The 24,205-nt window shown below is 45.4% G+C and overlaps 1 protein-coding gene across 6 annotated transcripts in view; it reads right to left on the reverse strand.

Annotated features, from left to right (window-relative positions):
• Nucleotides 1-6,108: 6,108 nt before the first annotated feature.
• The window catches only part of PARN (poly(A)-specific ribonuclease), a 184,914-nt gene continuing 166,817 nt past the window's right edge, over nucleotides 6,109-24,205 (reverse strand). For 4 of the 6 annotated variants that reach the window (XM_055562406.1, XM_055562410.1, XM_055562411.1 and 1 more), the window contains 4 exons: nucleotides 20,167-20,337; nucleotides 19,402-19,595; nucleotides 15,783-15,884; nucleotides 6,109-7,111 (listed from right to left, as the gene is read on the reverse strand). In XM_055562406.1, coding sequence (XP_055418381.1) covers nucleotides 15,787-15,884; nucleotides 19,402-19,595; nucleotides 20,167-20,337 — 463 coding nt within the window. In that variant the 3' untranslated portion in view covers nucleotides 6,109-7,111; nucleotides 15,783-15,786. The remainder of the gene's footprint in view (nucleotides 7,112-15,782; nucleotides 15,885-19,401; nucleotides 19,596-20,166; nucleotides 20,338-24,205) is intronic. The other 2 variants (XM_055562407.1, XM_055562408.1) reach the window with 2 other exon arrangements.

The following is a 24,205-nucleotide window of genomic DNA, read 5'->3' on the forward strand; positions in this document are numbered from 1 at the left end:
ACCCTGTGAGGAGCGGGTGGGCGGGGGTCTGGTCTGACTCAACAGGAACTCAGCCAGCATCCGGTGAGCGGCAGGCCATCACAGGGCGCAGACAGTGTGCGCTGGAGCCCGCTGCCTCTAATGTGTGGTTTCCTCAACGCCTGTTATTAATGGAAATTCTTCTAGCACCTGAGTGGGCATGAGCGGATGGAAAAGGGAGACAATGAGGGCTCTGAGGCTCCGAAAGGTGGGGTGCTCCTATCAGACATCCATCAGGATGCCAGGAGCCTGCTGATTCACACATGCCCAGCGGGAGATGAAGTCACCTGGATGATGGAGAATTCTGGGGCTCTGTATAAACAACCCAAACTCCCAAAGGACACTCCATTTCCCACTCCCCATCCCCTCCCCCCACTTAGACCCAGCCTTCAAAAGTGCGCAGAAGTCTAAGCTTCTGAGTTACCATCATTTGTCAAGGTAACTTGTAGGTTCAGCTATTTAATTTTTACCCCGTTCAACAAACAAGAGGACAAACACTCGGGTAAGATTGAGTAAAATGAACAACTCTGAGTTCCCACACTGTGGGGATTGGTAATGAGACCGGGCCAAACAGACTGCAGGGCACAGAGGGGAGATGGGCAAAGAGCTTTTAAGTCTCCTTGTTATCAGGTGGAATGTGGGAGGTTACCACTCTCAGCCACCTGTTTCCAGCAGTCTGGCTGTTGCCAGTAAGGAAGATCCCCTGTCCAGGGTTGAACCACCTGCAAGGCGACTGGGTGGAGGAGTGCTGCCCCCCACCCCTCCTCCTGGAGGAGGCAAGCTTCAGAAGGTAGGTAACTAGTACTCCAACTGGTCCCAGAAATACTGTAACTTTCCACACACAAGTCGCAGGAGTCAGGCATGAGTGCATAAAGCCTCCCACCACACAGGGGTCTGCCCAAATCCATGATTTGCACACCAAGCAAGGGGCTCTGACATCAAGCTTTCTGGCCTACTGCCCTATGTTCTTATTTAAGAAAAATAGGCCTGAGGGTTTAATCTCTTTTTTAATGAAATACAAATTGAAGTCCATGCCTCCACTCCCATGGGCTTCCTAGGTGGTGCTAGTGGTAAAGAACTCGCCTGCCGATGTGGGAGTTGCAAGAGATGAGGGTTTGATCCCTGGGTCAGGAAGATCCCCTGGAGGAGGGCATGGCAACCCACTCCTGTCTTCTTGCCTGGCGAATCCGATGGACAGAGGAGCCTGGTGGGCTGCAGTCCTTGGGGTTGCAAAGAGTCAGACACAACTCAAGCGATGAAGCATGCAGCACACCCCCATCCCCAAATAAAAGAAAGAAGAAAGGAGCTCTTTTTTGTTGTCTTTTCTTTTCTGACGGGGTTATCTTATTGAAAACATTTCAGGGGGCTTCCCTGGCGATCCAGTGGTTAAGACACTGCGATTCTACTGTAGGTGCTTGGGTTCAATCCCTAGTCAGGGAGACTAAGATCCTGCATGCCATAAATCGAGGTCAAACAACAACATTTCAATCTTAAAAGCCCTTCCCAGCTGCCTGGAGGTTGTCACCAGGCCCAGACACACCAAGTACTTTGTCAAATTCAGGTTCACCACAGAATTGGAAAAAGCAGAAGGCCAAGGCAGAAATGGGCGAGGGGCTGAGGACAAAATGAACTACTTTCTGCAGGGACCAGATGACGGGGAGGAGAGCGTGGCCCAAAAAGGAGAAAACGAACTGGCCTTCAGGTATTCTATTTCCCTCCCTGGACAAAATTGGATGCAGAGATTTACTCTATGAATCATTTGGGGGAAAAAAAAGATTCCCATTGAAGTCATGAAACTTGAGTCATGAGATTTAAAAAAAGCATTCAAAAAGATGCCACTATTTTTAACACATACTGTTTCCCAGGTCGGGAGAGAATGGTGCAGCCTCAGCAGTAACCCAGGGTCATGGCATTTCCCTCTCACCATCGACACGGGGCTGCAAAACGGTCTAAGTGGGAACCTCACAGACAGGAACGCTGCCTCTCTGTGCTGTTGTCCTTTTCAGAAATTATAACAGCACACTTATAAAATAACACTCAAGACCCATGCTTATTATAGCGACAGATTTTTTAGGAAGGTGGGCTGGCTCAGTGGTAAAGAATCTGCCTGCAATGCAGGAGACATGGGTTTGATCCCTGGGTTGGGAAGATCCCCTGGAGAAGGAAGTGGCAACCCACTCCAGTATTCTTGCCTGGGAAATCTCACGGACAGAGGAGCCTGGTGGGCTACAGTCCATGGGGTTGAAGAAGAGTTGGACATGACTCAGCAACTGAACAGTAACAACCAAAGCAATATACTTGGAAAGGTCTTCTCTACAAATGGAGGTGGAATAACTGGATGGCCACATGGAATTAGGGAACCTCAACTCCCATCTCACACCAAATACCAAAATACTCATTCAAGCAGACTTCAACATGAACACTAGAACTACAAAGCTGCTAGAAGAAATGCAAAAGAGTATCTTTTAAACCTTGAAGTTGTAAAGTTGATAATTATCGAAATGAAAAACTTCTGCCCAGTAAGATATATTTTTAAGCAAACGGGTTGTTGGGAGGATAAGTGAAACAGGTGAGGGAGACTGAGAGACAAACTTCCAGTTATAAAATAACAGGGATGTAATGTAGAGCCTGGGGAATACAGTTAATAATGTAATAACTTTGACAACAGATGGTAACTAGACTTAGCATGGTGATCATTTTGTAATATATAAAGGTATTTTAATCACTATGTTGCACACCTGAAAGTAATCTAATACTGTAAGTCAGTCAGCATTCAGTTTATTCCATTAAAAAAAAAATCAGTCAAGTTACTGGTAGAGCAGATCCTGAATGTTCTCACCACAAAAACTGATGTGGTGTTCATTTTGCTATGTGTGAGTGCACCGAGTCAACACATTGTACACCGTACATTTACACAGTTGCACAACTGCAACTCAGTAAAACTGAAAAGAAAGGAAGGGGCGGGGAGGGAGAGAGGGAGGGAGGAAGAAAAGAAACAAGCAAGCCAGACTGGGACTGCTGCTGCTGCTAAGTCGCTTCAGTCGTGTCTGACTCTGTGCGACCCCATGGACGGCAGCCCACCAGGCTCCTCCATCCATGGGATTTTCCAGGCAAGAACACTGTAGTGGGGTGCCATTGCCTTCTCCGCAGACTGGGACTAATCATGTACAAAATTATCTGACAAAGCACTAATGTCCAGAATAGATAATGAACATCTATAACTCAATAGTTGAAAGACTTACAACTTGACAAAATATAGGCAAGAGGGTTGAGCAGATACTTCACACAGGAATATTTAATATATACAAATGGCCAAAAAAATACCTCATCATTAGTCAACAGGGAAATGCAAATAAAAACTGCAGGGAGATATACTATAGGGCTAAAGACCAACAATGCCAAATGCTGCCAAGGATGAGAGCTGCTGGTGAGTCTCAATGATACATCCACTCTGGGAGATGATATGGAAGTTTCTTATAAAACTGAGCATCACTGATCTAGCAATTCCACTCCTTGGTATTTACCCTCCAAAATGAAAGCTTTTGTTCTCAAGAAGACTTGTACTAGAAGGTTCACAGCAGCTTTATTCGTCATAGCCCCAAACTGGAAACAGCCCAAGCACCTCTCTATCATGAATGGATACAGACTGTGATATGTGCGTACTCAGTGGTAAAGAAGGATACATTGGGTGACACGGATGAACCTCAAAAACATTATGCAGAATGAAAGAGGCTTCACATCAAGAAGCACGGCTTCATGATTCATGAAGTTCTAGAAAAGGTTAGACTAATCTGTGGTGAAAAAGTTCAGACCAGTGGTAACCTCTGGGGATGGCAGTGGGGTGGTGGGGGACTGGAAGGAGGCAAAAGGGGATATTCTGGGGGTGATGGGATGTTCTGTGCCTTGAAAGATTGTGTTGCATTTGTTACAATCTATCAGAAGGTATGCACACTTAAGATTTGATCATGTTACTAAAAATTGTATCCCCGCTGGCTATAAACACATAAACCCTGGCTCATGACAAGCATGCTCAAGGATTTGGGATGGGGAGTGCTCTGATGCTTGCAACTTACTTAGAAATGCTTTTGAAACTAAGATGGATTGATGGAGGGAGGCACGGCTGAATGGTTATGTAATAAAGTAAATACAGCAAAATGGCAGCTATATAATCTAGGTGGGGAGGAAACTGATTTTTGCTGAACAAATCTTTCCACTTCTTTGTATGCTTGAAAATTTTCATAATATGATGTTGGTGGGGGGAACTGGACGAATAGAAAACTATAAGAAAATACAGCCGCAGCACTCAGTCTCCACCCAGCTCTAAAATCAGAGAACTATAGAAGGACTTGAAGGGAAACTCTGAGGTCCCCACTTCCACACCTGCCTCCAGGTTTGGTTACAGTACTTAAGAAACCACAGGACTCGGTGGTTCAGTGGTTAAGAGTCCAGCTGCCAATTCAGGGGACCCAGGTTCAATCCCTGGTCTGGGAATATTCCACATGCCAGCTGGGCAACTAAACCCATGGAGCCTTGGCACCTCAAGCCTCTGCTCCACAATAAGCAGCCTCCACTCACCACAACTAGAGAAAACTTGCACATAACAACAAAGGCCCAGCACAACCAAGAAAACAGAAAAGAAACCCCAGGGACTTCCCTGGTGGTCCAGTGCTTAAGATTTCATGTTTCCACTGCAGGGGGCATGGGTTCCATCCCTGGTCAAGGAACTAAGATCCTGCAAGTCACACAGCATGGGACAAAAAAAAAAAAAAAACCCCAGAACCACAGCCCCATTATCGTAACATGCTCGAGTCTCAGTATGGAAAAGCCAAAGCAGCATCCTAGGGTTTCAAACCCAGAAAAGACATGGAGAAAGCCTGTGTATGTGTGAATAGGCAGGAGGGCCAACCCAGTTCACCTGCTGTAAGGCATTTGATACAGTTGGGAAAATAGGGGTCTGGGCACGTACCAGGGCTTAGCTGGGTATTTAACGCTAATTCAACCCCTCCCTCTGCCCCTATCATGCCTGTGTCAACTCCAACCAGGGTTTCAGATCAAAAGCATCTTCAAGTATCCCTACAACTCACTGTGCATGTGTGTGAGTGCTGGGTGTTTGACACGATTCCATTTAACCCTCACCACCAAGTGGTGTATAAAAAGTAGTAATAGTATAATCCTGTTTTCATGATTCAGGAAACTGAGGCTCAGAGAGGGTAATAATGTACCCGGGAACACACAGCAGGAGGCAGGCATATCCCATGAGGCTCTAGGGCAGAAGCCCTTTCTAAAGAGCACCTCCTCAAACCCCTCTGGACTGTTAGCTGTGCGTCTGTGACACCATTTGAACAGGAAGAACTGGGCTTCAGGTGACAATGAAGAATCTCATACCTGAGAATAGTCCTCGTCTCTCCCCCCGAGGCCTTGCACGGTGCGAAGGTCATTAGGCCGCCCCACGCTCGGCGTTTCCACGCCCGGCATGCCCATCAGGCCGGAATTGCGTTCCGTAAGTGCGCCGACCACCACCTTGCACTGGTCTGCCCTGTTGTTCGTGCTGTTAAAAGCAGCGTCAGGGGCATCTGTTTCTTCCTGCGGGTTTTAATGACTCAGCGGGGTCCAGCAGCACCTCTAAATCCTCCTGGAGATGCTCCTTTGTCTGGCCTCACCCTTCCGTCACGCTGTCCCAGTGGGCTGTGCACAGTGACAGCGGCGAGGAGCAGGGGAGCCTGGGTTTGTAGCTTGGGGGCTATCAAACTCGCGGGGAACTGGGAATGTCAAGAGGCCCTTAACTGGGGAAAGCATCTTACAAATGTGAATTCCCTCAAGACCTTGAATTCTGCTCAGAACCTTCCCACCATGAAGATGCCCCCTCTGACACTGTTGACCGCCGGGTCCCCTCCAGCACCAGGCGCCTGACTCATCAAGGCAGGTGTAAGGGGTTAGAGGTTGAGAGAGAGAGAAAAAAGAAGAAAAAAAGCACCAGGCTTACTGACTTTGCAGAGCTTTTTCTGGGGTGATCTTTAAAGAGAAATACATCTATGCAGAGGTTAAGTATGTCATTCACTTATAAAAGGAGACAAAAGAAAAAACCGAGAATCCTAAGAAAATCTCTTTAATTTTCATCTTTCGGAAATACATTTTTCATTTTTTTTAATTTCCATGATACAAAAATGTTAAATATCTAACAACGATCTGTAGGAAGCAGATCCATGGGATTCTGTCGCTGCTGTGATCTGGTTTGACAGAGAAAGGCTGGTACATGGTGTTGATTTGTTATGATTTCACACACATGCACACGTACGCACACTGGCCACCTCACCCCCAGACACCACCAGACAAACAGACAAGACACTGGCTAACACACAGAATGCAGCGCTACCTGGGAAAACAGAAATTAACTTTTCATTCGTACACCCCACTACGAGAAACTCACATCTTAGGGGGAAAAAAAAAAACACCTCTAAATAAATATGCCCCAAAGGTCAAGGCATGTTGACGGTGGTAGACATCTTGCTACCAGGAAAACAAGCTTGGGAGCTTCGTGGTTTCAGGCAGCAATGATGAGAAGCAGGCAGACACAACCGAATTCTTCACGGGAGGCCGTACCATACCCCGGGGTGCCCCTGGGCCTGAGCGTGAACCTCGCGAGAGGTTCAACCCCAAATTCATGGTCACAGCACACAAGAGCATCGGCTCTTCCCGCAGGTCTCACGGTTGGCCTTCCCCTTCGGGTGGATTCGCACACACAGATCTGTGACTGGAGGGTTTCACATGAGCAACAAGTAATGACCTTAATGACCTGGTGAAGCATGGATGCACGACAGTCGGTAACACGCTGAGCGCCAGCTAGCACGCAGGTGAGGCTGAGGAGGGAGGGACACAGCCTTGAAAACAAGAACTGGGGTTTCTTCAGGAGACACACTTGGTTTCAGGCTCCTCCCACACCACAGTGGATTCAGTGAAATGCGGTATGGCTTCCAAACATGCCAGCTGCTGCTTTCCTTCTGGGCAACAGCACCAGCAGGGTTGTTCCACTCTGGTCTTGGTTACCACGTGTCGGGGACTTCGAAGAGCTTGGCTGAGCTGTCTGAGATGCTTCCTGGTGGGAGAGGACAAAAGAAGGTGAATAAGGAGAGGGCTGCCCTGGCCAGGGGAAAGAAAGAGGAGCTGCCCAGACAGCGCTGACCACGGCCAGGGCTGGGATGGTCTTGTCGCTGGAGAGCAGTACCCGGCATATGAAGGCCATGCTGCAGAAACATCACTGCAGGATCCAGGGAGTGCCTCCTGCCTGGGCGTCTGTACTGACTTCACAGGAGTTAAGCATCCTCCAGTGAGCACACACTCCCATATTCTTTGCTAGCCAGCATGCCGGGCACTTAGTTCATTTAACCTTCATAATAGCCCGGTTTAGTGGCACTAATATGCCCATTTTACAGCAAGTGGCTGAGATGGGGGTCCAGATCCCCCCAGAACCGAGATCCCTGCCAAAGGCCTGGGAGGATGAGTTTCTCTGTGCTGCAGTGGCTGTTAACCAGACAAGAAGTCTCAGGGGCTGGTGGCTAGACAGTCGCTAGAGGGAAGCTGACCAGTGGGGGTTCAGACATCCCAAAACAGATCTGCAAAAGCAGCTTGTAGCTCTTTCCTATTTCAGCAACACTGGCTACGGTCTTCGTGGCCTAAAGGAGCATCTTCTGTTACAAACAGTTTCACCCCAAAGTTACAAGCTGTTCTTCATTCAGAAACTTTCTGCAACAGCAGCAGCACCATTGGGTCACTGCTTGGACCACCGATGTCCACAGCCAAATACATGGGAACTAAGTCAGGAAACGGCATGTTCATGATGGAAAATGCGGCCAGCTAGGTGCTCCCATACCCGGGACATCATGCATTATTTAAGCCCTAAGGTAGGGTTGGTAGGCAAACAGGCAAAGCCAGCCCCAGCTAACAGTCCAAGACTGAAAAAGGGGAGAGGTCTGTGATGATGCCTGAAGCGGAGAGTAACTTTCAAAAACAGAGGGGCACTTGTTCAACTGAGGGTGGTTACTGCCCGTGACAGGAAAGCGTAAAGGTAACTGGGTCCAAACGTGAAATAACACGAGGATTTGTGCTGGTGTGAGAATCCGCCCCTCTCCTCCTTTACTGAGATAAAACCCAGAGAGACAGGCTGAGAAGAGCAGGAGGGGACGTGATCTAAAGAGTTCTGTCGGGAGTCTCATGGCTGCACGGAACACACGTGTCCCGGGACTCCTCCAGAGAACTGAAGGTGAGCAGGAGATGGTCCCCATGACCGATTCCCATGATCCAGTTAGAAAAGGAATAACGGTGGGACTTCCCTGGTGGGCCAGTGGTTAAGAATCTGCCTGCCAATGTGGGGGACGTGGGTTTGATCCCTGCTCCAGGAAGATTCCATATGCTGTGGGGCAACTAAGCCCATGAGCTGCAACTCCTGAGCCCGTGTGCCCTAGAGCCTGTGCTCCGCAGGACGAGAAGCCACTGTAACGAGAAGCCCTGGCGCTGCAACTAGAGAGTGGCCCCCCGCTTGCTGCAACTAAGGAAAGCCCTCGCACAGCAACGAAGACCCAGTGTAGCCAAAAATAAATAAATACATAAAACTTAAAAAGGAAGGAAAAGGAATAAACGTTATTGAAAACAAAGCAAAACACAAACAGTTCCCTCCAGGGAACAACTAAATTCTGCAGACGGCCCAGGATAAGATTAAACTAGCCTGACCCCCTTCTCAACCACCCAGTCACAGAGTACTTAATGACAGGGAGGAAAACTGACATCAGTAAGGGTGTTTTTGTGATTCACATAGCAAAGAAATAATACAGCAGCCTATCAGATAGTCTAAAGGTAAAAGCCACAAGGCCAAATGTTGCGGGGGGCGGGGGGGAGGGGCTGAAATAAAACTGAGAGGGAGAAAGATCGATGGCTAAAAGCGACTGTGCTGTCGTCCTTACCACAGCACCGCCCTTACGTGGATGGGAACGCATGTGAGTCTGGTGGCACGCCGTCCCACACACAGGAGGACTTCCCTGGTGGCCTGGTGGTTAAGAATCCACCTTGCAATGCAGGGAACACAGGTTCGATTCCAAGTAAGCCCGAGCTCTGCGACTACGGAGCCTGCACCACAAGGAAGATCCTGCCTGCCACAATCAAGACCAGATGCGGCCCAAAACAAACAAACAGAAAGAAACCACACAGGAGTGACTCTGCGGAGAGCAAGTGAGAAACAAGGGAATAAGCAGAAACTGGGGAGAGAGGCAAGTGTGGTGGGACTGTCTCAGTAGCTGTAAGACTCTGAGCAACTCTCACCCGTATCTGTAAGTTACACTCAATGCTACTTCGAGCCTCAGAGGATTTCCATGATTCAGCTATGTTCCTGGCACAGAGCCAGTTCTGAATGCTCGTTAGCCCCTTCCCCTTGTGGAGAAGGCGGCCCAACACTGCATGTGGTTACTGCCCGGGGAAGCCAAAAGCCTGCAGTCAAAGAGAGCCGCCTACAATGTGCAGCTGCTGAGAAAGGATGGTGTACACAGAGCAACCAGAATTTTGTGAACCAACTGCAGGAGACCTAGACCAGAGGGGAGCTGAAGGTTAGTGCTGGTGCTCGTTCTAGCACCTTCCAGAAAGGGAAAGCTGTAGACTGTTGAAGGATCAATTTTAAAGCTAATGGATAAGAAACCGTGGTCAGTTTTCCAGGGAACTCACTTTTCACAGCCCTGTGTGGTAACTAGAATGCAAAGAATTACTCAGGAACAACTTTTCTTTTTCAACAGAAATTTGAGGACATCTGTCTCCTGCTATGATGGACTGTACCTTGCATCATATACAAAATGGACAGTGTATCTAAATGTAAAACCTGAAACTGGAAAACTTCTAGAAGAAAACATAGGAGAACTCTGCAATCTTGAATAAAGCAAAGCTTTCTCACATGACACCAAAGGCATAATTCAAGGGAAAAAAATGATAAACTGGATTCCATTAAAATGTAAAACATCTACTACTGAAAGGCACTGCTAAGAGAATGAAAAGCACCGTCCAGAAGAATTTGTAAAACGCTCAACAGGACTTGTATCCTGAATCCGTAAGAACTCTCAAAATTCAATAAGAAAAAACAAACAGCCCAATGAAAAAATAGGCAAAAGATTTAAACACTCATTTCACCAAAGAAGATATTTCAGTGGACAAATAATCACATAAAAAGATATTTAACATTGTCAGTCATTAGGGAAATTCAAACCAAAGCCACAAAGAGATACCAGTCCTGTCACTGGAAGGGCTACTCAGCACACCACCAGCACTGCCGACTGCAGAGAGCCGCTGAGCCCTGGTGGGGATGCGGAGCGCTGCAGGCGCCCTGGGCAGCAGCGGGCCAGCTGCTTGTACAATTCAACACACACTTACCATAGGACACAGTAATTCCACCCACAGGTGTTTATTCCAAAGAAATGAACACTTAGTTCACATAAAAACTTACACAGAATGTTTATATCTGCTAGATTCTCAGCTGCTAACAACCTAAATGCCAAAAGGCAAAATGGATAAACAAATAGTGATACGTCTGAAAAGTGGATTGTTAATCCACAGAAGAAAGGAATGAACCAGTGATGCGGGCAACAACACAGACAAACGTCAAAGGCCTTACGCTAAGGGCAAGACCCAAGGGGTTACTTATCGAATGAGTCCATTTAAATGACCCTCGGAAAAGGCAAAATTACAGTGACAGAAAGCAGATCAGTGGCTGCCAGGACCTAGGCACGGGGAGGGGCCGACTGCAAAGGGGCACGAGGGAATCTTCTGGAATAGCTGCTTTATTTCTTGAGCACAGGGATGCTTATATGACTGTACACATTTGTCAAAACTCATCAGCCTGTACACCTCAAAGTAATGACTTTCACTGTATGTAAACTGAATCTTAAGCTGACCCTGCAAAAGGTATGAGGAATATTGTTTAAAAAAAAAACCACACCCAAATTTTAATATAAAATATGCTGATAATTTAAATTATTTGACCAAGAGTTTTTAGATGGGGGGAAAACAAGATACTAAATGGCATACAGAGTATGATCCAACTATGCATAAAAACGATAGGGTGACTGCAGCCATGAAATTAAAAGACGCTGATTCCTTGGAAGGAAAGTTATGACCAACCTAGATAGCATATTCAAAAGCAGAGACATTACTTTGCCAACAAAGGTCTGTCTAGTCAAGGCTATGGTTTTTCCTGTGGTTATGTATGGATGTGAGAGTTGGACTGTGAAGAAGGCTGAGCGCCAAAGAATTGATGCTTTTGAACTGTGGTGTTGGAGAAGACTCTTGCGAGTCCCTTGGACTGCAAGGAGATCCAACCAGTCCATTCTGAAGGAGATCAGCCCTGGGATTTCTTTGGAAGGACTGATGCTAAAGCTGAAACTCCAGTACTTTGGCCACCTCATGCAAAGAGTTGACTCATTGGAAAAGACTCTGATGCTGGGAGGGATTGGGGGCAGGAGGAGAAGGGGACGACAGAGGATGAGATGGCTGGATGGCATCACTGACTCAATGGACGTGAGTCTGAGTGAACTCCGGGAGTTGGTGATGGACAGGGAGGCCTGCCGTGCTGCGATTCATGGGGTCGCAAAGAGTCGGACACGACTGAGCGACTGAACTGAACTGAGAGAGAAATACTTGTTAACAGAGTACCAAGTAACTGCGGGACTGTATATTCTTCTATTTTCCTTCATTTAACTGATTTTCATAGTAAGCCCATTATTTTTATTAACAAAACAACAAAAGAAAGTAAAAAGTGGAAACAAAAGGTGACTGTTTCTGCTGTTTGCCTTTCACCTACTTAAGAGTTGAGGGCTTCCCTGGTGGCTCAGTCAAGAATCCACCTGCAATGCAGGAGACCCAGGTTCGGTCTGTGGGTCAGGAAGATCTCCCGGAGAAGGGCTCCCCTGGATGGGGTGTGGGGAGTCCCCGAGGGCTGCCTGGAGGAAGAGGAAGGGCACTCACGGAGCACAGGCTGAAATCCATATCTGAACTGAGTAATTAGAAAGCTCCTGGGCTTCCCTAGGCTGGCCACTCAGGTGACCAACAGCACCAACTGCAGAGCACGTTTCTGACTTCAGGAGGCCTCTAACAGCAAGAGGAGACTGCTGTTCCAAGTAGAGTCTCCATTTTTACACTGAACCCTACGGGCTGAAGCTGGAAAAAAATCAGCAGATTAGTCAAGACTCCAATAAAACTCTCGGTTCTTGGCAAACATGGAAAGCTCTCCTGTGTTGTGTTTTAAACGTAAGGGGGAAAAGAGACTTGGAACGACATCACTGCTACATGACAAGTCACCAGGAACAGCCACAGCTCTCGGCCCTGCTCTGTGAACACTAAGAGCGTTAGAGGTGGAACCTCGGCTATTGGACAGTCAATCTGTATTTTGAGACTGGCTAGTCTGACCAGCATCAGGCCACTGGAATATGAATTCACTTCCTCAGCAAGAGCAAGGGTGCTGTGGACACCCACCCATCAAGCACTGTCTGGGAAACACTTCTTAGAGATAGCTGACTCCAGCATATACAGCACACGGAGCTGTTTCCTTTATGCACCAATGGAGAGCATGCCTTGACCGCCCCAGAGGAGAGCAGACAGCATTATCAATCTCCATTAGCTCCAATGAGTATAAAAGGGGGAGGATTGATAGTATACATTTGCTTCCTGAAAACAGGATAGAAACAACTACATTCAGGAGAAAAACATTTACTAAGTCACATGACATGCAGACAAAAATCTCCCAAAGGGAAGAGTATCTTGGATTTTTATCACATGACTTCATCACAAGAAAGTCTGGGTGGGTAGTTGTTTCTGATCTAGAACGGCTGCCAGAAACATTCACCTGTGGGAAGAACCCTTCGCGTCCTCTGAAGTTCGGAGACACCACATACTGCAGGGAGGTTTGATGCCTTTGCTCTGGCTCAGACAGCCCTCCCCGCCACCCTCAATAGCAGCTGTTATTTGACTTTGCATATGTGTGATTCTTTGAGTCTTTTTCCTCTCTATAAATCAGAGATAATGACTCTACACTTTACTCAGTTTTTATAATGACTAGATTATAAAGGACATTCCTAGCACAATGTCTGGTATATACTATTAAATCGTCATTTTTCTACAACTTAAGTCCTTTTGTTCTGTGGGAAGGCATCCAGTACTTAAGTCTCAGTGTATCTTTGATATTAAAGATGTATAACTAAGAAAAATGACACTGTTTTGTGGGGGATTTCTTGAGCATCAGTTGGCCAGAAATTGCTACGGTACATGATATCCTGTGAAAAACAGTGAAAGTTAGTAGTTTCTGACTCTCTGAGACTGCATGTACCAGGCCCCTCTGTCCATGGAATTCTCCAGGCAAGAATACTGGAGTGGGTTGCCATTCCCTTCTCCAGGGGATCTTCCCAACCGAGGGATCGAACCCGGGTCTCCCACATTACAGGTGGATTCTTTACGATCTGAGTCACCAGGGAAACCCATGTGATATCCTATGGTCCTACTGTTTGCTACCTTCCCCTTGGAAAACAGAACACTTCCTACTGGTGGAAGGCTGTCTTCTACGTTTCCCACGCCTTCACTGGCAGTGCTCTGGGCACCCAATGCACCCCAGTGAGTCATGGGAGCACCTGTCAAGGTACCGTCTCCACTGAATTTGGGGACTTCAGTATAAAAAGATTTCGAGTATCCTATACATATTTATATCAGAAAAGCCTTGGCCATTATGGATTTGAGTGTCCACATAGAAGCGGACAATTAGATAGTAGGAGCACAAGATGGGGACTAGGACCAAGATAAAAGCATCAGTGGCTCTCCAGGTGGCTCAGTGGGTAAAAGAATCCACCTGCAACACGAGAGATGCGGGTTCGATCCCTGGGTTGGGAAGATACCCTGGAGGAGGGCATGGCAACCCACTCCAGTATTCTCTCACCTGGAGAATCCCATGAACAGAGGAGCCTGGCGGGCTACAGTCCATGGGGTCACGAAGAGTCGGACACGACTGAAGTGGCTGAGTATGCATGCATGCGAAAGAACTGACGGAGTTATTCCTGGTGAGAATCTCATCACTGGCCTTATAAAAGGAATTCATGCAAATACTCTTATCACATTGTATGTTTTCATGTATTCTACCTATTGAAGACATATTTATTGAGTATCTAATTAGTTTAAGGACAAAAGCCCTGCATAGAAGGTTAATCTATAGTGAGAGGGATGTATTTAAAATAATTATTCAGATAAATATACCACCACAACATTTGATCTTGTTATAAAATAAAACTAGTGATAATAGTGTGTTCTCTGGAATTTATCATTAAATTTAGTGATGAAACACTTTATAGTTAAAAGAAAAAAAAACAAAAAAGATACTGTCCCCAGTAGGACTGCTCAGCTTGATGCCTTAGAACCCTTCTCTGCAGGAAAAATGAAGCCACACTGTACCAAACACTCTAAGCCAGTTCCAGCTCTGGGCTCCTGGGACACTCTGAAGCTTTGGGAGTTTAACACAGACCTTTCAGTCTGAACTTTGTTGTTGGTCAGTTGCTCAGGCACGTTCCACTCTTTGTGACCCCATGGATGCAGCATGCCACGCTTCCCTGTCCTGCACTCTCTCCTGGAGTTTGCTCAAACTCATGTCCATTGAGTCAATGATACCATCCAACCATCTCATCCTCTGTCATCTCCTTCTCCTCCTGCCTTCAATCTTTCCCAGCATCAGTGTCTTTACCAGTGAGTCAGCTCTTCACATCAGGTGGACAAAGTACTGAAACTTCAGCTTCAGCATCAGTCCTGCCGATGAATATTCAGGGTTGATTTTCTTTAGGCTTGACTGATTTGATTTCCTAGCTGTGTAAGGGACTCTCAAGAATCTTCTCAGCACCACAGTTAGAAAACATCAATTTTTCTCTTGTTCATTTTAAGATCTCCTTAAAGTAACTGAGCAATCAAAATTGGTTGACCTGCCAGGCCCAGTACCTGGTATCTTCACCTACATCCTGTGGATACTTTTAGGACTATGTGCTCAAAACAAACCAGCTAAAGAGGATCCAGGGAACTTCCAGGCCTGAGCTGCTGGAAGATCTAACCCAATGAATGGTGTTCCAGAAGAAAACTCATTGCTCTTAAGTTATCTGATTCAATTAAAAGTTTTCAAGATGTTTCTCTTTCTTCTTTAGCAGGACAGACAAAGAACTAAAAAAAAAAATCTATCTTTTTTTTTTTAAAAGCTCAAGTCTTGTGGCAGTGACAGCTTTACTGTCATTGGGAAGGAAAAAGAGACTATTTAAATGATGGTGTTATAAATTCAAAACCCCAAATAACTCACAGAAAGTTTTCACTTAAAATGATGAAAGTTATAAAAGGAGTAATCTATTACTGCAATCTATTATTAGGTATTTTAATATCTTTGAGACTGTGCTGAGACAGAAGGGAAAAAACCTAAAATCCTGTCCCTGAGAAGAAACAGACAATTAAAAAAAATTCAGGAGATTGAGAAGCGAAGAAAGCTATACAAGGGAAAAGCCCCCGGATCCTGGCCCTGCTCTGGGTGAGCTCTGCCAGCCAGGCTAACATTTAGTATCTAACATCTGTGGAGCAGGCACAACATGTCAGGGGCAACGGGCATCAGAGGTGAAGACAATGTTACAGATTAAAAACTTCTCTAATACGTACATGAGGGAAACGAGGGGAGACTCACAGCCTCAGGAGACAGTGAAAACACACAGCCCAGACTTCAAATAAGAACTTACGTTTTCAGTTAAAGTGCAGCTTCAGCACAATGCATAAAAAGGCATCTGTGACATTTCCGCTGTCTTTGATTTCATTAATATCAATGAGATTCAGAAAACGCCCTGCAGGCAGATCAAGCCACGTGTAAAAAGAGGAATTAACTGAAACACAATGGATTCTTGGCCTGGGTATGAATCAACCTCCAGGGCTCCACTCCTACCCTTTGACCTGACTGTTGGTTCCAACTAACCGGGGTGACTGTCATGAAGTCAGATACAGGAGGAGTAACTTCCCTCTCAGGCATCCCCATCCTAAGGAGACAATATGTAACTGCGCTTAAAAATACCCACTTTCCTGCAGGCCTGACTTACGCACTCTGTGACCCTGGGCCAGTCACACAATCTTCAGGCCTCGGTTTCCTCCTCTCCTCTTTTCCTTCCTCCTTCCCTCCTTTATTCAAAAACATTTTAATTGCAGTATAGTTGATTTACAATGTTGTGTTAGTTTCTGGTCTAGAGCAAAGGGATTCAGTTATATATACACATATAGATGTTTTCCATACTCTTTTCCATTATGGTTTATTACAGGATATTGAACATGGTCCCCCATTCCATACACCAGGACCTTGTTCATCTGTTTTATATATAGCAGTTTGTATCTGCTACTCTCAGACTCCTAGTCTATCCCTCCCTCACCCCCTTGCTCCTTTGATAGCCGTAAATTTGTTTTCTATGTCTGTGAGTCTGTTTTTGTTTTGTAAATAAGTCCATTTGTATCGTATTTTAGATTCCACGTAGAAGGGATATCATATTGTATTTGTCTTTCTCTTTCTGACATTTGGCTTAGTATGATAATCTCTCAGTGCATCCATGTTGCTGCAAATGGCATTATTTCATTCTTTTTTATGACTGAGTAATATCTCATGTATATATGTACCACATCTTTATCCATTCATCTGTCAATGGACATTTAGGCTGCTTCCACGTCTTGGTTACTGTACACAGCGTGGTTATGAACACTGAGGTGCATGTATCTTTTAGAATTAATTTTCTCCAGATATATGTCCAGGAGTGAGACTGCTGGATCATACAGCAAGTATATTTTTAGCTTTTAAAAGAACCTCCATGCTGTTCTCCATAGTGGCTGTACCAACTTTCGTTCCTACCAACTTTTTTCTACACCCTCTACAGCATTTTGGAGAAGGCAATGGCACCCCACTCCAGTACTCTTGCTTGGAAAATCCCATGGATGGAGGAGCCTGGTAGGCTGCAGTCCATGGGGTCGCTACAAGTCAGACACAACTGAGTGACTTCACTTTCACTTTTCACTTTCATGCATTGGAGGAGGAAATGGCAACCCACTCCAGTATTCTTGCCTGGAGAATCCCAGGGATGGGGGAGCCTGGTGGGCTGCCGTCTATGGGATTGCACAAAGTTGGACACAACTGAAGTGATTTAGCAGCAGCAGCAGCAGCTACAGCATTTATTATTTGTAGACTTTTTGACGATGGCCATTCTGACCAGTGTGAGGTGGTACCTCATTGTAATTTTGATTTGCATTTCTAACAACTAGAGAAGGCAATGGCAACCCACTCCAGTACTCTTGCCTGGAAAATCCCATGGACAGAGGAGCCTGGTAGGCTGCAGTCCATGGGGTCGCAAAGAGTTGGACACGACTGAGCAACTTCACTTTCACGCATTGGAGAAGGAAATGGCAACCCACTTCAGTGTTCTTGCCTGGAGAATCCCAGGGACGGGGGAGCCTGGTGGGCTGCTGTCTATGGGGTCGCGCAGAGTCGGACACGACTGAAGCGACTTAGCAGCAGCAGCAGCAGCATCTTTTCATCTGTATGCCTTCTTTGGAGAAATGTCTACTTAGGTCTTTTGCCTATTTGTTGATTGGGTAGTTTGCTTTTCTGTTGTTGACTTGCACGGGCTGCTTGTATATTTTGGAAACTAAGCCTCTGTCAGTTGCATCGTTTGCAACATTTTCTCCCATTCCATAGATTTTGTCTTTTCAATTTGTTTATAGTTTCCTTTGCTGTGTAAGGGCCTCCCTAGTGTCTCAGATGGTAAAAAGGTTGTATAAGTTTGAGTAGGCCCCATTGGTTTATTTTACTTTTGTTTCTATTGCCTTGGGAGACTGACCTAAGAAAACATTGCCAAGACTTAAGATAATGTTTTGCCCATGTTCTCTTCTAGGAGTTTTATGATGCCATGTCTTATACTGAAGTCTTAAGCCATTTTGAGTTTACCGTTGTGCATGGTGTGAGGGAGTCTTCTAATGTCACTGATTTACATGAGGCTTTCCAGCTTGGCCAACACCAGTTGCTGAAGACACTTCCTTCTCTCAGGCTTTCGTTTTCTTCATTGTAAAATGGACCATGATGCCTACCTCAGAGATTCGAAGGGAAGTGTTTCAGTCAAGTCTGAGGGGCAGTGCCGGGCCCTCCACAAGCACTTAGTCAGCAGCAGCTGTCCTTTCTATTGCTGTGACAGCTTGCTGAGCAGGTTCTGGTCGGATCTCCTAGGCAGGGCCTTTCTCAGGCTCTGGCTGCCCCGCAAGCCCCTTCCTTGCCTCGCACTCGGGCCTGCAGAAGGTCTGAGCACCAAGGGCTGGGTGAGCTCCTGGGGCCTCCAAAGCATGTCTGTGGGACGGAGGGGATGTGGGACTCAGCTCACCTTCTCTTTCTGCTTCTTTCTGCTTTTGGTTTTTTTTTTCCTGCTCCTTTAAAAAAATTACTTATACTTAATTAAAAAAAATTTTTTTTAATTAATTTTTTGGCTGCACTGGGTCTTCACTGCTGTGTGTGGGCTTTCTCTAGCTGCAGCGGGGTTGGGGGAGACTACCCTCCAACTGCAGCGTATGGGCTTCTCATTGTGGTGGCATCTCTTCTCCGGGGGATAGTTGCCCCCTGCAGCATGTGGGATCTTCCCACACCAGAGATCAAACCTGTGTCCCCTGCATTGGCAGGCAGATTCTTAACCACTGGAACACCAGGGAAGTCCTTGCTCTGCTTCTTACTAGCTACATGCGCATTTCTTTGCCACTCTGAACTCAGACATCTGCCATCACTAAAACAAGGGTGAGTTCCTAGGTCAGAGCTGTTGTGAGAATGAAATTCAACCAGGAGAGAGAAGGCTCCTCCTGCACTGTCTAGCACACAGTGGGTTCACAACATGTGTTCATTTCCCATTTCCTCTGCTTCTTACGTAACTCCGCTTACAAGAGAAACTCAGGCTGCCTGGGGTTGGGCTAGGAACAGTGAAAATTCTACTAAAAATAACACGTGTAGGAGTAGAGCTCTGTGCAAACTCACATACACATTTAAAATACTCAGGTGACTTTACACACATCACAAAACCTCCAAACAATGGAGGAGAGAGAGAAGGTTACCAAAATGGGCTGATCATCTTTAACAAGGAGGCCCCTGCCAAGCCTCACGCTATCCAGAGCCAGGGCTGTTAAGGGATTCCTCAAATTAAAATGAAAATGATCCAAAAAACATCTGGTCCCGTTTTGGGCTACATGGGTTTGGCCATCAACTAAAGCCCTGATGTAATTTCTTCCCCCCAGTGAGAGTTTCTAGAGCACTGTAGAGGACTCAGCTCCAGGCCCTTGGTGAGACTCGATACAAACCTGTTGGAGAAAGGTCCTTCTTCATCCTTTTTAGTTTCTTGGCTTTTTTCCTTCCCTCTGAGAGGGGTTCTGCACAGGGATCTGTCTGCTCAAGCTCAGTGTCAGAAATCTCCCCCGATGCTCGGGCCTCCAGGCCGGCTTCTGCTCGACTGGGACTCAGGTTTCTCTTTCCTACTGCGCTGGTGGCTGTGAGACTGAAATGCAAATAGAGGAAAGACATGAAGGGTGCTGAGAGTAACTGGAAGATTCAGCCTATAAAAATATTTTAACACTCTTAATTCCATTAACACTTAACTAGCAATCAAACAATACAGGCAGCTGCTGCCTGGAGGTGCAGGTTAAAGACCTCACTGTGAACTGAAGTCTAAACGTATACCTACAGCAAGCCTATTCAGAGGAATCTTCTGTACCAGACTTGTGCACAGATAGACACGAATCTAAGAGTGTTTAAAAGAAAAAAGTTTTGACGAAAATCCCTGGTCTTTATTTTGATAGAGTTATGAACAGCCGACTTATTGGGAAAGTCCCTGATGCGGGGAAAGACTGAAGGCAGGAGAAGAGGGCGATAGAGGATGAGATGGTTGGATTGCATCACTGACTCAATGGACATGAGTCTGAGTAAACTCCAGGAGATAGTGAAGGACAGGAGGGCTGGTGCCCTGAAGTCCATGGGGTAGAAAAGAGTCAGACATGACTGAACGACTAAACAACAATCTTAACAGAAGAGTCGGAGAAGGCAATGGCACCCCACTCCAGTACTCTTGCCTGGAAAATCCCATGGGCGGAGGAGCCTGGTAGGCTGCAGTCCATGGGGTCGTGAAGAGTCGGACACGACTGAGTGACTTCACTTTCACACACTGCAGAAGGAAATGGCAACCCACTCCAGTGTTCTTGCCTGGAGAATCCCAGGGACGGCGGAGCCTGGTGGGCTGCCATCTATGGGATCACACAGAGTTGGACACGACTGAAGCGACTTAGCAGCAGCGGCAACAAAAGAGTACAACAGACTAGCAGAGCAATCAAAACAAAGCAGTGGTATGGATAACATTAAATCACAAAACAGCGTTGTTACTTACATGCCTGCCTAACAGATATACAGGAAAACAGGAGAATTCTTGAGTCTGTCTGCTGTCACACTACTTGTGTATTTGAATATATTTAAGGGGCATACCTTGGGGCTTCCTGGGTGGCTCAGCAGTCAAGAGTCTGCCTGCCAATGCAGGAGACACAGATTTGATCCCTGGGTTGGGAAGATCCCTGGAGTAGGAAATGGCCATCCACTCCAGTATTCTTTCCTGGGAAATCGCATGGACAGAGGAGCCTGGTAGGCTACAATCCATAGAGTCGCAAAGACACAACCATACCCCACCTTCATAGAATTTTCTTCTGTTTCAAAAAAGTGACTTGTCAAGATTATCATTAAACCTGGCTTCATTTTTAAAGCGTTATAGGATTTGACATGTTGAATTAGATCAGATTACATGTCCTGATTTTCCTAAAGAAAGTATGTTCCCTGAAATAGAACTTGATAAAAACAGAGACCACATGACCAATGTGAGTCCTGTCTCCTCTAAATGAGTCTTACAGGTTTTTTTTAAAAACTATAGCCCCACGTTATGAAAAGCATAAAGAATCCAGTCATTCCCCCTAAGGGAGGCCATTCCAGCCCAGAGAGAACGGTGGATAGCGAGAGAGAGAATGTGAGCATGCCCCTGGGTCAGCCTTCCCTAGGAAGTGATTGCTTTAAAACAGGAGTCCCCTACCCTAGACCATGGACCTGTACTGGGTGATGAACCTCTGCATGGCAGGAGGTGTGCGGTGGGCCAGCAAGTCAAGTTTCATCTGTATTCACAGCCGCTTTCCATCGCTCATATTACCGACCAAGCTCCGCATCGTGTTGGATCAATGGGGGCAGTAGATTCTCATAGGACAGCGAACCCCATTGTGAAGTGTGCATGTGAGGGATCTAGGTTGGAAGCTCCTTTTGAGAATCATCCTGAAACCACCATCCACCCCGGTCAGTGGAAAAATTGTCTTCCATGAACCTGGTCCCTGGTGCCAAAAAAGGTGGGGCACCGCTGCTTTAAAAATGTTACCTATAAAGCACTCAGGCTACTCAATTATTCAAGTTCAGAAATGTTACTCCTGCACTTCCCTCTTCCCTGAACCCTACACTTGCTAACTCACAAGAAGAAGGTGGTGGTACTTAAAAGCCATAAGAAGCAGAACAGAGCCCAGAGCAAATGGCCTCTTAAGAATGGCTGGCTGGCCTGCCACTGTCTTCTTTTCACCTGTATTATCTGCAGCTTTCAGAAACATCTTTTATTGAGGGGACATGAAGAAAAGGGAGAATACCAATGGAAGTTTGGGGGGGGCTGGGTATTAAAAATTCATGCTCAAGTTTGTTGTTTGAAAACTGACAATACCTTTACATTTTTCTTAAGGACTGAAACTATTTTTGGTTGGTGTCAAGAAATTTTGAAAAATTCAGAAAGCATAAGTTGGAAGATAATAAGGACATATCCCTCCATCTCAAAAGGGGTAGGAGGCCTAAATATTCCTCTGTGCTATAAACTCTGGAACATGACAGCCTCTGAGACATAAATGTTTAATGAAAACTCTGATGGAACCATCGGTACTTCAAGAAATACAAAGTCCCGAAATATCCCTAACTGCACACAGAAATCTAGCGGATGATAAAGGTAGTAATCAGGGATTTCCCTTGGTGGTCCAGTGGTGAAGAATCTGCCTTGCAATGCAGGGAACACAGGTTTGATCCCTGGTCCAGGAACTAAGATCCCACATGCCGAGGGGCCACTAAGCCCAAGTGCCACAACTAAAGAGCCCGCACATCGTGACAAAAGATCCTGCATGATGCAGTTAACACCCAAGGCGGTCGAATAAATAAAATTTTTTTGGTAATGGTAGTATTCAAATTCCCCTGGAGGAAGAAATGGCAACCAATTCTGGTATTCCTGCCTGAAAATTCCCATAGACAGAGGAGCTGGGTGAGCTACAGTCCAAAGAGTTGCAAAGAGTCAGATACAACTGAGTGACTGAGCACACACATTCAAATTACTGGGGCGGAAATAAACTTTCAAAAAAATGGTGGTGGGACAAATGGAAAAAGATAAACTAGACCCATTCTTCACCCATAAAAAAGAAAAAATATTAAAATGGATCAGATATCTAATGAACATGAACCTAAACACATACTGAAGGAAAACATGGATGAATTCCTCCAAAACCTGGGTGTAGACAGAGGCATTATGACTCACTATGTCTCACAATCCATATGTAATAAAAGATTTATAAATCTGATCACTTAAAGATAAAATCCATTGCATAGCACAGTGAAGACAAATGAGAAACCAGGAGAAAATAATTGTAAAGTGTATCACAGATAAAAGACTAATGTCCCTAGTATACAAGTAAAACTCAAAATTAAAGGAAAAAAAGAACAAAATTCTATAGGAAAATCAGCAAAGCTACGACTAAATAGCTCATTACACACAAAGATAGACCACACACACACACACACACACACCCCTTAAACACACAAAAAAATGTTCAATTACCCCTTATACACATAAAAAGTTGTTCAATTCCTTCATGATGCAAAGTAAAAGGAAATATTGTTTCTCACCATTAGATTGGCAAAAACATTTAAACACTTGATGACATACTCTGTTGGTGAGACTATGGAAATAGGCACTCACAAGCCACTAGTGAGAATGAAAAATGGTTCAACTGTTCCAGAAGCAAATGTGCCAGTATTCAACAAAACTATGCATCTGTTTACTCTCTGAGCCAGCAGTCCCACTTCGAGGAATTCAGAAGATATACCTCCAACAATGCAAAAGTATTTATGTACAAGATTACTCATTGCCACTTTATTTGTTATTAGGATATTTTATTGCCAAATATCCAAATGTTTAAGTATAGGAAATTGGTTGAATAATTGGTTATAAATTGGTTGAATTAACTATGCTATGTACAGTCAATGTAAATAAGCAGTTACAAGAACGAACGATAATCTCAAAGAACTGATATGGAATAATTTCCAGTGAAAATGGTGAGAAAAGCAAAGTGCAAACAAGCAACTTATGAACCTGTATTCCCAATCTTGGGTGGAATATTGGGGTGGGTGGTGGAATTAAAAAAAAAATCCCACACCCTTCAGTAGGTTTGCTTCTGTAGTTAAATGAGTGAAGCGACTCTGAAAATGTCTGGATACACGATAATGCTTATTTAGCAAATTAGTGAAAGTGCTGATGTAGTTGGAAGATACATATGCAAATACTGGAATGGGAGAAGGCAAGGGGGACCCTGTGGGGATGGAATGAAACTGGAGATATGAGTATGGGCGTGGCATATCTTTTTTTTTTTTTTTTTAATTTTTAGTGGCTATTTTCTATTACGTTTCCTATTTCTTTTTAAAGAAATATTTATTTATTTGCTTGCAACGTAGGATCTTCAATTTTCATTGTGGCATGTGGGACCTTAAGTTGAAGCATGCAAACTCTTAGTTGTGACATGTGGGATCTAGTTCCCTGATCAAGGATCGAACCTGGGACCCCTGCATTGGGAGCGCGGAGTCTTAGTCACTGGATACCAGGGAAGTCCCTGGACTTGGGCTCTCTAAAGGAAGTATGGGTACATGTGTACATGTTTACATGCATGCATGTATATGACATATATATGTATATCCATGCACATATCTCCCAGTATTGCCCACTGAAAGGACATAGAAGGAAAAAAATTTCAGTGGTCACAAGCACATGTAGTGTCCACATTATAATGT

Source organism: Bubalus kerabau, chromosome 23, assembly GCF_029407905.1.
Source record: "Bubalus kerabau isolate K-KA32 ecotype Philippines breed swamp buffalo chromosome 23, PCC_UOA_SB_1v2, whole genome shotgun sequence".
NCBI lineage: Eukaryota > Metazoa > Chordata > Mammalia > Artiodactyla > Bovidae > Bubalus > Bubalus kerabau.